The sequence below is a fragment of the Hemiscyllium ocellatum genome, chromosome 5 (genome assembly GCF_020745735.1).
Source record: "Hemiscyllium ocellatum isolate sHemOce1 chromosome 5, sHemOce1.pat.X.cur, whole genome shotgun sequence".
Lineage (NCBI taxonomy): Eukaryota > Metazoa > Chordata > Chondrichthyes > Orectolobiformes > Hemiscylliidae > Hemiscyllium > Hemiscyllium ocellatum.
Window position 1 is genome coordinate 116,771,381 of NC_083405.1, and position 14,121 is coordinate 116,785,501.

A 14,121-nucleotide genomic window follows, 5' to 3' on the forward strand; every position below is an offset into this window, starting at 1 on the left:
ATTCCCCTTTAAACTTCCTGCCCCTGTGTCTATGCCCCTTGGCTATTGGTCTGTCCAGCAAAAGAAAAGGTTTCTTCCTGTCTATCCCCTTCATAATTTTGTACATGTCAATCATGTTCCCCTCCTTCCATCTCTACTCCAAGGAAAACTCCAGTCTATCCAATCCCTCTTCATAACTAAAACTCTTAGCCCAGGTAACAGCGCAATAAATATACTCTTACACCTTTTTCTAAAGCAATCGCATCCTTCTTGTAATGTGGTTTCCATAACTAGATACAATACTCTAGATGTGGCCTAACCAATGTTGTACACTAGGACAGTGTTGACTCCCTGCTTTTAAACTCCATGTCTCCACTAAGAAAGCTCAGTATCACGGAGGCCTGATTTATTCCTTCATCCATCTATCTTTTACCTTAAAGGACCGGTGGGCATTCCCAGAGATCTACTCTTCATAATATATTCTCTTGGCTTGGTTGACCTGTCATATTGAATTCTATTTGTCACTGATCAGCTTGTCAAAATTATTTTGTTATCTTAAATTATCCTCCTGACTAGTTGCCAAAATATTGTTCAAATGTACCACAAACAGCAAGGCTCAACACTGATCCTTGTGGAACCCCTCTTAACACAGGCTTCCACTCATAAAAACACCCTTTTACCATCACTTTCTGCTTCTTGCCACTTAACCAGTTCTCGATCCAATGAGCCAAATTTCCTTGGATCCCATTGATACTTGCCTCAGCCATCAGTCTCCATATGGGACCTTGACAAAAACCTTACTGAAGTCCTGATAGCCCACATTGAATGCATTGCCCTCATCTGCACTCTTGGTCACCTCTTTGAAAAGTTCAGTCGAGATAGTCAGACATGACCTCACCTTAACATACTATGCTGACTGTTCTTGGTGAATCCTTGTTTCTACAAATGCACATTAGTTCTGTCTGTCACAATTGCTTCAAGTAGTTTCCCCACAACTGAAGTTAGACTGACTTGTAGTTTCTAGGTTTACCCTTCCTTGCTACGTGAATAGCAGCACCACATTGGGAGTCCTCTGGCACTTTTTCTGTAGCCAGAGAGGAATTGAAACATTTTCAGTGCACCTGCCATTTCCTGCCTTGTCTCACTCAGTATCTTGGGATACATTTGATCTGGCCCAGGAGATTTTATTTAGTTTTAAGCCTGCCCATGCCACTCAGAACCTCCACTCTTAATTTCTTTAAGTATATTAGAGTTCTTCTCCCTGATTTCTATATATTGTGAACGATGACACAAACTATTAATTCGGAACTCTATCTACATCCTCTAGCTTCATGCATAAATTACCACTGTCATCCATAATAGGTCCTACCCTTTCCCAAATTAGCCTTCATGTACTTGTAAGATAACTAAGGACTTTTTTAGTTTTATCTACAATAATTCATTCTTGTCTCCTTTTGCTCTTCTAATTTCCTGAGTTTTCCCCTGCACAATCTATACTCCTCGAGGACTTGTGCTGTTTTAAGCCCTGAGTACCTGCCATAAGCATCTCCTTTTTCCTTTATGCAACCATGTATATTGCTTGATTGCTTGGTCTCACCTCATCTTCATTGAAATATGTTGGGCCTGTGTTCTCTTTGCTTCCTTGCTGAATGCATCACACTGCTCTGGCACAGATTTAACTCAAAGTTTCTCCTCCTAGTCCTCTCTGGCCAATATCTGTTACTATTAAAATTGGCCTTCCCTCAGTTTATAAATTTAATTTCATTGTTTTCTATAACAATCTTGAATCCAGCAAAGTTATGAACAATGTTTGCAAATGCCTCCCCAATTGAAAGTTGAACCTCTTGCCCAGTTTCATTAAAATTAAATTGAGGACTGCCCCGACATGTAGGTACTTTGGCAAACTGCCTTAAAAAGCTCTCCTGGATCCATTTTAAGAATTATGCTCCCTCCAAACCTTTTATGATGCCTACCTTGATTCATTTGAGAGGCTGAAATCCTTTACTATTGCAATCCTGAGACTTAATGACCCAGTCTACATGACCTGCAGTAACAAATTCCACAAGTTTACCATCTCAATGTTTCCTCATCTCTGTTCTAAATGGCTGAGCCCATATCCCGAGACTGTGACTTCTGATTCTAGACTTGTCAACTGGGGAGACATCATGCCTGCATCTAGTCTGTATAGCTTTGTTAGAATTTTATATTTCAATCTGATCCCATCTCATTCTTAAGTTCTATTGAATACAGATCCGAGATGAATTATCCCTGGTGTCAGGTGTGGCCTTAGTAAAGTTCTGTAAAGCTGTAGTGAGACATCGTGGCTCCTGAACTTTTGCAATTTCCAGCCAATGTACCACTTCTTCCCAAATTGTTTGCTGCACTTATCCATCTACTTCCGTTTACTGGTGTATAAGAACACCCAGATCCCTCTATGTTCACAATTGCCAATGTGTCATAATTTAAGTAATACTTTGCTTTGCTGGTTTTCTCGTCAACGTATATAACTTGCCATTTATCCACATGAGATATTGCGACTGCTTATTCACAAACTCAACTTGTTTAAAGTGCCCTGAACCCCCCTCCTATCTTCTGCACAGCTCATAGTTTCACCTAGTTTTATGTTAAAGTAAAAAATGAGGTCTGCAGATGCTGGAGATCACAGCTGAAAATGTGTTGCTGGTTAAAGCACAGCAGGTTAGGCAGCATCTCAGGAATAGGGATCTATTCCTGAGATGCTGCCTAACCTGCTGTGCTTTAACCAGCAACACATTTTCACCTAGTTTTATGTTGCCAGCAAACTTGTAAATATTGCAATTGCTTCCCTCATCCAAGTCATTTGTGTATGTTGTGAATAGCTGCAGTACACCACGAGTCACCACCTGAGGCTGGGAAAACCTAATTAATTCTCTTGCCTTGTCACTATACTATTCCCAAATCCTGTGTACTTTAATTCTAACTATAATCCTCTTGCATGGGACCTTATCAAAACCCTTCTTGAAATTCAAATATGCCATATCTATGGTTCCTCCTCATCACTTCTAATGATTACTTCCTCAAAAAAACTCCAGTAGATTTAAACGTGATTTCCTTTTTCAGTCTACTCTCATTCTCCATTTTCCCCTCTTGATCAAACTTTTTGTACTTTTTTGCTGAGTTCTAAACTGCTCCCAGTCCTCAAACTGGACAGAGTATACATCATATTATGTTTGTTGCTACCAAAAGGTTGCCTTTCTTTGGAGGTCAAATTAATCATTGACACAATATCAAGACTAATGTAGGCAGCTCTCTGGTCAAATCTAGAATGTTCTGCTCTAAGAAACTAGCTTGACTGTTCAATGAACTCCACATTGAGGCACTTATTACCAAGCTGATTTTTCCAGCTTAAGTTGATTAAAATCATAGATGATCTTCTAGATCACTGGGATCTCTTGCAGAGCAGGTGAGACATGTACAAGAAGGATGGGTGAAGGGCACCAATGTCCTTGCAGGAAGATTTGCTAGTGCTAGGGTTTAAACTAGTGTGGCAGGGGTGAGAACCAGAACAGCAGGCCAGCATGTGCAGTGATTGAGGAGAAGGTAGATGTTAGGAACAACAGGCAGGGCCAGGTTAATGAATGCTCATGGTCTGAATTGATTTTATTTTAATGCAAGGAGTTTAACAGATATGACAGGTGAGCTCAGAGCCTGGATTAATACATGGAACTATAATGTTGTAAAGAGAAGGGCAGTTCAAAGTTCTTGGCTTTAGATATTTCAGGTGAGGTCGGGATGTAAAGTGGGGAATTAAGGAGAATTTCATAGCTGGTCTAAGAGAGGACATCTTGGAGATCTCCTCTAGTAAGGCCATTATTGTATTCAAGTTCCGGTCACCACATTACAGGAAGGATGTGGAGGCTTTGGAGAGCGTGCAGAAGAGATCTACGAGGAGGATGCCTGTATTAGAGGGTTTGAGCTATAAGGCTAGAAAAAAACTGTTTTTCTCTGGAATGGCAGAGGCTGAGGGGAGACTTGATGTAAGTCTATAAAATTTGAGATGCATAGATTGGAAATAAGATTTTGACTGACATCCCAGAGTTCAAATGTCTAAAACTGGGGAACATGCATTTAAAGTGAGGGGGGAAATGTTCCAAGGAGATGTGAAGGGTAATTTTATTTTACACAGTGTGGTAGGCGTCTGGAATGCACTGCCAGGGGTGATGGTGGAAGCAGATATGATGGGGGGTGTTGAAGGGACTTCTAGATAAGCACATGAATGTGCAAGGAATGGAGGGATATAGAATAAGGGCAGGCAGGAAAGAATTAGCTTAGTTCAATTTGGCATCATGTTAGGCACCATGCAGTTCCTTTCCTGTTCTGAGTAGAAGTCTAGAATAAGAAACATGTAGTCACTCTGATGGGGTTATTCTATAGGCCTTGCCCTAGCCATCAGGAGATAAAGAAACATACATGTAGGCAGATCATGGAAAGATGTAAGAACAACATGGTGGTTGTTTTGGTTGATTTAATGGGGACTCTTAGTGTCGGGGCTGAGGTGTTCAGTGCGTTCAGGAGGGATTCTTAACACTTTCGATGGTCTAATATAGCCCCTTCCCAAATTGGACATTGTCCTCCCACTGCAACATGGATCACCTGGCCAGGTTCATTCCCCAATACAGTCAGAGAAGGAGAGAAAAACAGTTAGACAGCACAGAAACAGACCCTTCAGTCCGGCTTGTCTATGCTGACCGAGTCTCCCAAACTAAACTTGTCCCACTTGCCTGTGTTCATAACCCTTGACCTTTCCTATTCATGTACCTCTTCCAAATGTCTTTTAAATGTTGTAACTGTACCTGCATCTACCACTTTTTCTGGCAGTGCATTCCACAGACTAATCACGCTCTGGAAAAAGCTGTGCCTCAGGTCCCTTTAAACCTTTCTCTTCTCACCTTAAGAATTATGCCCTTTAGTTTTGAAATCACCCACCCAAGGGAAAAGACTTTCGCTACTCACCTTATCTATGTCTCTATCTCTGAGGGACTCTGCAATTACTTCCCAAACTTTGCACGATATCCTGGGTTACACTTGATCAGGACCTGGAGATTTATCCACCTTTGATGTTTTTTAAGAACCATAGCACTTCTGTAATGTGGACTGCTTTCAATGCAATATTTATTTCTGAGTTCTTTAAGGGGCCTCTTTTGCCCTTAATGTCCTGTAGTCTCTTTGGACTGACCTTAATCTTATCTGTCAAGGCTATCTCACATCCCCTTTATACCCTCCTGATTTACCTTAGAAGAATGTCCCTGTACTCTTTATATTCTTTGGGATTCAATTAATTCCAATTGTCTTTACCTAATATGACTCCTTAGTCTTGACCAGAGCCTCAGTCTTTATTCCCTAGTCTTGCCAGTCTTACTGTTCACTGTAACAGGAACATAGTGCCTCTGAACACTCATTATCTGACTTTTGAAAGCCTCCCACTTGCCAGACGCCCCTTCACCTGCGATTAGTCTACTCCAATAAATTTTTGAAAGTTCCTGTCTCATACAATCAAAATTTGCCTTGCTTCACTTAAATTAGGTTAGATTCCCTACAGTGTGGAAACAGGCTCTTTGGTCCAACATGTCCACACCGACCCTCCGAAGAGTAGCCCATCCCCCCTCTGACTAATGCACCAAGCAACTATGGACAATTTTTAGCATGGCCCATTCACCTGACCTGCACATCTTTGGAATGTGGGAGGAAACGGAGCACCCGGAGGAAACCCATGCAGACATGGGGAGCATGTGCAAACTTCACACAGACAGTCACCCAAGGATTGCATTGAACCTGGGACCCTGGCACTGAGGCAGCGGTGCTAACCACTGAGCCACTGTGCTCACGATAAATTTTATACAAGGACTATCATTTACCGTAAATTTTTTAAAACTAAAAGAACTAGGATCACTGGTTCCAAAATGCTTGCCCACTAACACTTTACACACTTGCCCTGCTTTATTTCCCAAGCGAAGGTCAAGTTTTGCTCCTCCTTTAGCAGGTACATTTGCATATTAACAACATTTTCTTGAACATGTTTAACAAATTCCTTCCCATCCAAGCCCTTAATACTACAGTAGACCCAGTCTGTTTGGAAAGTTAAAATCCTCTACTGTTACAACCCTATTAATCTTTCTTGTATCTGAGCACACTCTAAATATTTCTTTCTCAATTCCCCTCTGACTATTGTAGGGACTATATAACAATCCCAGCAAGGTGATCATCCCCTTCTTCTTTGAGTTTCACCCATATGGCTTCATGTGACGATCCCTCAAAAATACTCTAACTATAGCAATCATGTTTTCCATAAGCAGAACTGCCACTTGCCCTCATCTCTTGCCTTTGTATCTTTCTTTATAGTATATAAACCCCAGAACATTAAGCTGCCAGTCCTGTCCCTCTGTCAGCCATGTTTCTGTAATAGCTGTGTCCCAGTCCCATGTTCTCATTCATGTCCTGACTTCATCTGCCTTACCTGTAAGATCAGTATTGAAATAAATGCAGTTTCATTCTTTAGAGTTAGCGTATTCTCTGACTTGCTGTTGCCTACCTTTTCGAATTAAATTGCTCTTTTTAAATTCAGAACCATCCTCACCTGTCTTTATGTTCTCACTACTACTTAAGAGATGCATGCGTGTGCACGAGTTTCAAAGTTCCTGAATAACATTGACAAATTTCCCCAACAGGATATTGGTCCCCTTCTAGTTCAGGTGAAAACCCGTCCCTGTTCAAAGTCTCTTGTGCTCCACAAGAGATCCCAATGACCTAACAATCTGAATTCTTACCGACAGCACCATCTCCTCAGCCATTCATTTATCTTCTTATTCTCACCAGTACGTGGCACCAGACATGATTACCTATTGAGGTTCTGCTTTTTAGCCTTTTACCTAACCTCCTATATGCATTCTGCAGAGGCTCAGCCCCTTCCCTAATTATGTCGTTTTTAACAAGGCAACAACTTCTCATTTCTCGCTCTCCCCTTTGACATTACACTGCAATGGTTTTGAGATGTCCTTGAGCCTGTCACCGGGGAGGCAACGTACCATCTTGAATTTGCGCACTCAGCTGCAGAAGCTCCTGACTGGAGGGTCCCCAGTAACAATTAGTTATTTCAACTTTGGCAAACCCCATGGTTTGGACAGAAGATTCATTCTTGGTTCTCAAGATCTGGCTGTCCATTTCTATTTTCCTGAGATTATCTTTCTCAATGATACCTAAAATGGTACATCTGTTTGAGTGAGGAATAATCACAGGAGACTCCTGAAATACCTTCCTCCTTCTCCTGACATTCATCCATCTATCTTGTACATGACAGAGTCATTAGAAGACAGTGGTCAGAGAGAAGGACTGGATTGACATTGGTGAAAGTTACAGACAGGAAAATATCAAATCGTTTGGCCGTCCCTAATTGTATCAGCTCAGCACTCCACCTGCAGGCTTGCTGAAGCTCACATCCAGTTGAGGCCAGATGGATCAGGACAGCATTTGATTTGCGACTTGAAGACATTACGTAACTTGGCATCTTGTGCAATTTACATCAGGACACTAGATGTGGTGTTGAGACCTTTCCGACTATCCAGCTGAATTTATGTCGCAGTTGAAGTCACTGTGCATAATCAGTATTGGGGTCTGCTGAAAACGATGCCATTTTTAAACTATTTTGAGTTTTGTTACATACCGTGGTTAGCTGAAGCAGAGTGTCTTGTACAATATATTGGCTTGATGACTGAACCTGCAGTGTAACGACTCTAAATCTACTAACCATCACACTGTTGTGAGCTCCTCAGTAACTCCAACTGTCTCCAATTAATCCGAGCGGTCTGATATGATTTTGGTGTGGACACGGGGTGTATAGTTGTAGATGATATCAAAATTGGTGTGGCAGTGGGCAGCGGTGAATTTTACCTCAGATTACGATGAGACCTTGAATAAATGGGCAATGGGCTGAGGAGTGGCAGTTGGAGTTTAATTTAGATAAATGTGAGGTGCTGCATTTTGGAAAAGCAAATCATAGCAGGACTTATACATAATGATAAGGTCTTAGGGAGTGTTGGTGAACAAAGAGACCTTGGAGAGCAGGTTCATAGTTCCTTGAAAGTGGAGTCACAGGTTGATAGGATAGCGAAGAAGGCATTTGGTATGCTTTTCTTTATTGGTCAGAGCACTGAGTAGGAGTTGGGAGGTTATGTTGCGGCTGCACAAGACATTGGTTAGGCCACTTTTGGAATATTGTGTGCAATTCCGGTCTCCCTGCTATCGGAAAGCAGGATGTTGTGAAACTTTGAAAGGGTTCAGAAAAGATTGATGAGGGTGTTGCCAGGGTTGGAGGTTTTGAGCTACTGGGAGAGACTGAATAGGCTGGGGCTGTTTTCCCTGGGGCGTCAGAGGCTGAAAGGTAACCTTTTCTAGAAGCTTTAAAATCATGAAAGGCTTGGATAGGACAAGTAGACAGTCTCTTCCCTGGAATGGGAGAGTCCAGAAGTAGACTGTTTAGGGTGAGAGGGGCAAGATATAAAAGTGACCTAAGGGGCAACTTTTTCACACAAAGGATGGTATGTGTATGGAATGAGCTACCAGAGAAAGTGGCGGAGGCTGGTACAATTGCAACATTTAAAAGGCATTTGGATGGGTATATGAATAGGAAGGGTTTGGAGGGATATGGCCCAAGTGCAAGCAAATGGGATTAGATTAGTTTAGGATGTCTGGTCTGCATGGATGAGTTGGACTGAAGATCTGTTTCCCTGCTGTGGATATCAATGACTCTAAGAGATGGCTTCAAATTTAACTCCTGCTGACATAATTTATAGAGGTGGTCAACTGTTACCTATTCTCCAACATTTGACAGGAGGAGCATACCACTCCATTGAACTGCCATAATTCCCTGTTAAAATTTGCATGTTAAGATTTTCCTAAAAAGACCTGTATTTCTCTCCGATCCATTGTTTGTAAGATGGTTAGAACTTAAATTTTATTTGATATCATAAAGAGCTTCTTCTTTTGGCTTTAAAACAAAACAACCTACCCTTCCCTTACCCATAGTTTTTAATTTGAAGCATACAGAAGAGCGAAAGAAAATTAACATTGAAAATCTTAAGAATCCAGCACTTAGCTTAAATACCCAACAAAGGAAAATGGCCTCCTCCTCACTTCCTCTATCAGTCAGCTCTCAAACCTCTGATCTGGGTAAAGGAGTGATCATAATTCTGTAAGTGTCAAGATATGATGTGAAGGTGCTGGTGTTTGACAGAGGTGGAACAAACTGAGAATTCACACAATACCAAATTAGAGTTCAACAGGTTTATTTGAAATCACAAGCTTTTGTAATGCAAATCCTTTAAGTCAAAGTGACTTCTCCTGATGAAGGAGCTGCACTCCAAAAGCTTGTGATTTCAAAGAAACCTGTTGGACTATAACTTGGTTTTGTGACTCCTGAGTTTTAGGATAGTTGTGGATAAGGATAAGACTGATCCTTGGTGAAAGTGTTAAATTTGGGGAAGGCTAATTACACCAATATTACGCAGAAAGTGGAGAAAATAGATTGGAGGCAGCGGTTTGACAGTACATCAACGTCTGACATGGGAGTCTTTTAAAGATTAGTGTTCAGGACCAGCATGTTCCTGTGAGGATAAGATATCAGGATGATGAGAAATATTGACAGATCAGTCAAAAATAAAAATGAATGTGTAAGTTTTTTTTTAAGAAACTGGTATCCAGCAAGGCCATTATGGAATATTGTATAAAGGAAACAAAACTCAAACAAGAAATTAGAAGGGCTAAAAGGGGTCATGGAATTTCCATGCCCAGTAGGATTAAGGAGAATTCCCAAGGCATTTTGTGTAGATGAAGAGCAATAGAAGAGCATAGCTGGGGAAAGGGTAAGTGTACTCATGGACAAAGGAAATTTATGCCTGGAGGAAGTGTGTAAGTGTATTCACCAGGAGAAGGGCATGGATGATGGTATGATTGGAGAGGGGTATTTTGATTATTTTGGGGCGTGTTGATATTAAAGAAGTGGTGGTGTTGGACCATTAAAAATAACACTTAAAGTGGATAAGTCCCCAGCGCTTGATGGGATCCAACTCTGGGTGGTGAGGGAAGCCAGGGAAGAGATTATTGAGGCCTCTTTAGCCACAAATGAGCTCCCAGAAGACTGGAGAATCGCCAGTGTGATTACGTTTTCTTTAAGAAGGGCCACTGGGGATAAATTAGAAAATTATGGACAGCCTTAAATCATTGGTAGGGAAATTATTATAGAAGATTCTTGGGGACAGGAGTTACTCACATTTGGTAAAGAATGGACTTAATAGTCACAGGCTTTGTGTGTGAGAGGTTTTGTCTCAAATTTAAGTGTTTCTTTTTGAGGAAGTGACAGCTGATTTGAGCTTAGGGCAACGTACGTTGTCTGTGTAAACTTTGAATAACTGGATCTTTTTTTCCAATCTACATGAAGATTGAAGTGCTACCTTTATTACATACCCTCTTGGTTCCTAATTTATTTTGTCCTGCAGAATTGCTATTGTTAACAAGGTTTACAGGCTACTGCCTCTTGTGTCTTCTTCCCCTTGTTATTTCTTAGCTTCACCTATAGAGATTCTCTGTCTTCTGATGCCAGATCGTTTCTTGCGATTGCACTTGATATGTCTTGTACTAACAAAACTACCCACTCACCCTTTCATTCTTGACTGTTCTGTTAAAAGTGCTGTCACCCAGCTTTCATCTCCTTTGGATTTTAAAGCACTTCTGTTGGAGTTAATGCTGTCATTATACAATGAAGTTATTCAATCACCATCCTTAATTAAATGTGCATTACTGGTATTACTTTTTCTCTTTCAAAATGATAGTTTCTCCTATCCCCACCATTAATTTACATGGCGTAGAGGTCCATCCATTTTTGGGTGCTTCAAAGATTGAGCTGTATGCCAACATCTATTGTATGTGAAATATGCAGGCAGTCCCTGTGTTTCAAATGGGTTCCATTCCTGAATTCATTCACTAGTCGATTCACACTGTGCAGGACAATGTAAAGCAGGTAAATAGAGGTAATATTTGTATGTTGAATATTTAAAATTACAGCACTGTGCAGGTTCACGTTTCTAAATACCAGCGCTCATAAACCAGCTGTTCATAAATCAGGGACATATATGGAATACTTTTATTGTAGCTAGTTACGAAAAATCAATTGCTTAAATTTACCTAACAAATGTTGTTTGTTCTGTTTTCTTTCAGATTTGTTTCCTTTTGTTTGCTATTTTGTACACAATTTCCTACTTCATTATTACCAAATACAAAAGGAAACCAGGTTAGTAGAGATTTGCATTCATACACTACCAATTAACATTTAAAAGCTGAAATTGTTGCTAGTGGCAATAATTTGGCAAATGGAATTGAGTTTTGTTCAATCATGAATGCTGGTTGGTGTTCTTAGAAAATAGAGCCGCAAACGTATTGCTGAAAAAGCACAGCAGGTCAGGCAGCATCCAAGAAACAGGAGAATCGACGTTTTGGGCATGAGCCCTTCTTCAGGAATCTGCAGTCCTCACTTTCTCCTCGTTCTTAGAAAATAGTTAACTTTCACTGCGAACCTGTTAAAATTGTTTTGAGGAGGTAATGGGCAAGTTGGAGGAGAGCCAGTGGATGTGATGTATTTGGATTTCCAGAAGGCTTTTGACAAGGTACCGCAAAGGAGGCTGCTAAGTATGATAAGAACCCATGGTATTAGGGGTAAGGTATTGGCATGGTTAGATGATTGGCTGACTGGCAGAAGGCAAATAGATGGGATAAAGGAGTCTTTTTCAGGATGGCTGCCAGTAACCCATGGAGTTCTGCAGGGGTCAGTATTGGACAATAACTATTCAAGGCATCCATTTAATGATTTGGACTAAAGGACTGAGGGCATTGTTGCTAAGTTTGCAGGTGACTCAAAGTTAGATGGAGTTGGGGAAGCAAATAGGCTGCGGAAAGTCTTGGGCAGGCTTAAGAGTAGGCACAGAAGTGGCAGATGGAATACAATGTGGGAAAGTGTGAGTAGAAAGACTAGAGGTGTAGACCATTTTCTAAATGGAGCAAGGTTTTGGAAATCTGAAGCACAAAGACTTGAAAGCCTGAGTTTAAGATTCTCTTAAAGTTGACACACAGGTTCATTTGGCAGTTAGGAAGGCAAATGCAATGTTAGCATTCATTTCAAGAGGGTTCAAAAACGAGAGTAGAGATGTGCTACGGAGTCTCTATAAGCCTCTGGTTAGGCTGTATTTGGAAGATTGTGAGCAGTTTTGGCCACCACATCAGGGGAAGGATGTGCTGACTTGGAAGGGAGTCCAGACGAAGTCTACAAGAATGATTCTAGAAATGAAGGCCATATGGGAAGTGGTTGAATACTCTGGGTCTGTACTTGGAGTTTAAAATGATGAGGGGCGATCTTATTGTAACTTGGAGAATACTGAGAGGCCTGGATAGAGTATTTGTGGAGAACATCTTTGTACTAGTAAGAAAGACGAGGATGTGAGAGCACAGCCTTCGAATGAAGGGGCAATCACTGAGAACTAAGATGAGGTGGTGGTTTATTAGATCATTGTAGTGTTTGAGTGTGAGGTAGATAACATGATCAGGCAATGGAAGTTTACAGTGTAGATAGTTTAATTTTTGTTTTGGAGTTGAGTCTGATTTGGTAGTTCTTTGACACTCGTACTTTTGCAGATTGAGGCGAAGTGAATTTTTCTTTGGTTTAAAGTAGCAGAAGGGTTTACTCCATGTTTCAGCAATTGAAAATTAGTGAGTAGATGGAATAGCTGGATATTGCTGTGAATGACAGGCTGTTATTCATGGTGTGCTACAAGGATATTTATAGTAACCTATAGAAATAATTTGGATATGGGACCAGTTGTGGCATTGTCATCCAACTTTGTCAGATTTTGACACAATGTAAGTTGTTAGAAGTCATCGAGGCTGGAAGAGTACAGTCATTGGGCAGGTAATGTAATTGGCCAAGAACATGGCAGATGGAATAAAATGTGAAAAAATTAGAAGTTACTAATAATGGCTTAGGGAAAAAGGTTAAAAGTTGAGAAATGCAGATATCTAAAGGGACCTGTGTGCTCTGTTCATGAATCACAAAAGGTTAGTGTGCAAGTACAATGAGTAGTTAGGAAGTCACCTGGACTATTGGCCGCCTTTGTAAGAGAGTGGGAGTACAAAGATATTGAAGAAGAGTCCTCATGAACTTGAAATTTTTAATTTCTTCACGTCTCCACAGATGTTACTGGACATCTCCAACATTTTCCATTTGTTTCATGTTTCAAGCATCTGAATACTTTGATTTTATTTGAAAGTGTGTGTTTTCCCTCCATTCAATTTTGTGGAGTGAGAAGTGACCTAATTAAAATTGAGAGTTCTTTCGGGATGTGACTGATATTGTTGACATGTTTCCATTTGTGGTTCAATCTAAAGCTAGGATTAGAGGTTGGCCAATTAAAACTCAGATAAAAAGAAATTTCCTCATTTGGAGAGGGTGGTGTTTCTTTAGAATTTTCTACCTCCAAAGCGCTGTGGAAATACAGTCGTTGAGAAATTCAAGACAAAAATTAATAGATATCTGAAGATGAAGATTAACGTAATGGGGGAAAGTGGCATTGAGGTAATGATCAACCTTGACCCAGCAGAATTGTGAAACACACTGTGGGTTGACCAGTCTACTGCTTCTATGTTTCTATTTGGCACTTGTGTACTGCAAACATTTTGCCATGTCAGCCCAAGCCTTGTCATCTTAATCTTGTTGTAGCCTCATTTTGTCATAAAGCCCACTTCTGACTTAACTATTTATGGTTTGATTTCCTTCTTACATGCTGGGTCTCTGAACTTCATTTCTAAAACTGTGCAACTGATTTTTTTTCTCCCCCATGGAGTATTTACTTTTCAGCCGCCTCTTTTTTTGGATTACTGCCAACATATTGCCTGCCGCACATGTGGCTGCATCCCTAAGCAACTTCCTTTACAGTGAAGGCCATTGTGATGTCCTGGCTTGGCCTGGACTTCTGTGAATGGATGTCTGTCTGTTTTCTTTTGTCTAACTCTATTCATTATTTCCTGGTTTCTATTTTATCCACAGCAATCTGATTTTGGATGATATAC

The 14,121-nt window shown here is 40.7% G+C and overlaps 1 protein-coding gene across 1 annotated transcript in view; it reads left to right on the forward strand.

Moving 5' to 3' along the window:
• lmbr1 (limb development membrane protein 1) overlaps nucleotides 1-14,121 on the forward strand; it is a 270,045-nt gene that overhangs the window by 3,419 nt on the left and 252,505 nt on the right. Inside the window, exon 2 of the mRNA XM_060825130.1 lies at nucleotides 11,224-11,296. Within this exon, the coding sequence (XP_060681113.1) occupies nucleotides 11,224-11,296 (73 nt within the window). The remainder of the gene's footprint in view (nucleotides 1-11,223; nucleotides 11,297-14,121) is intronic.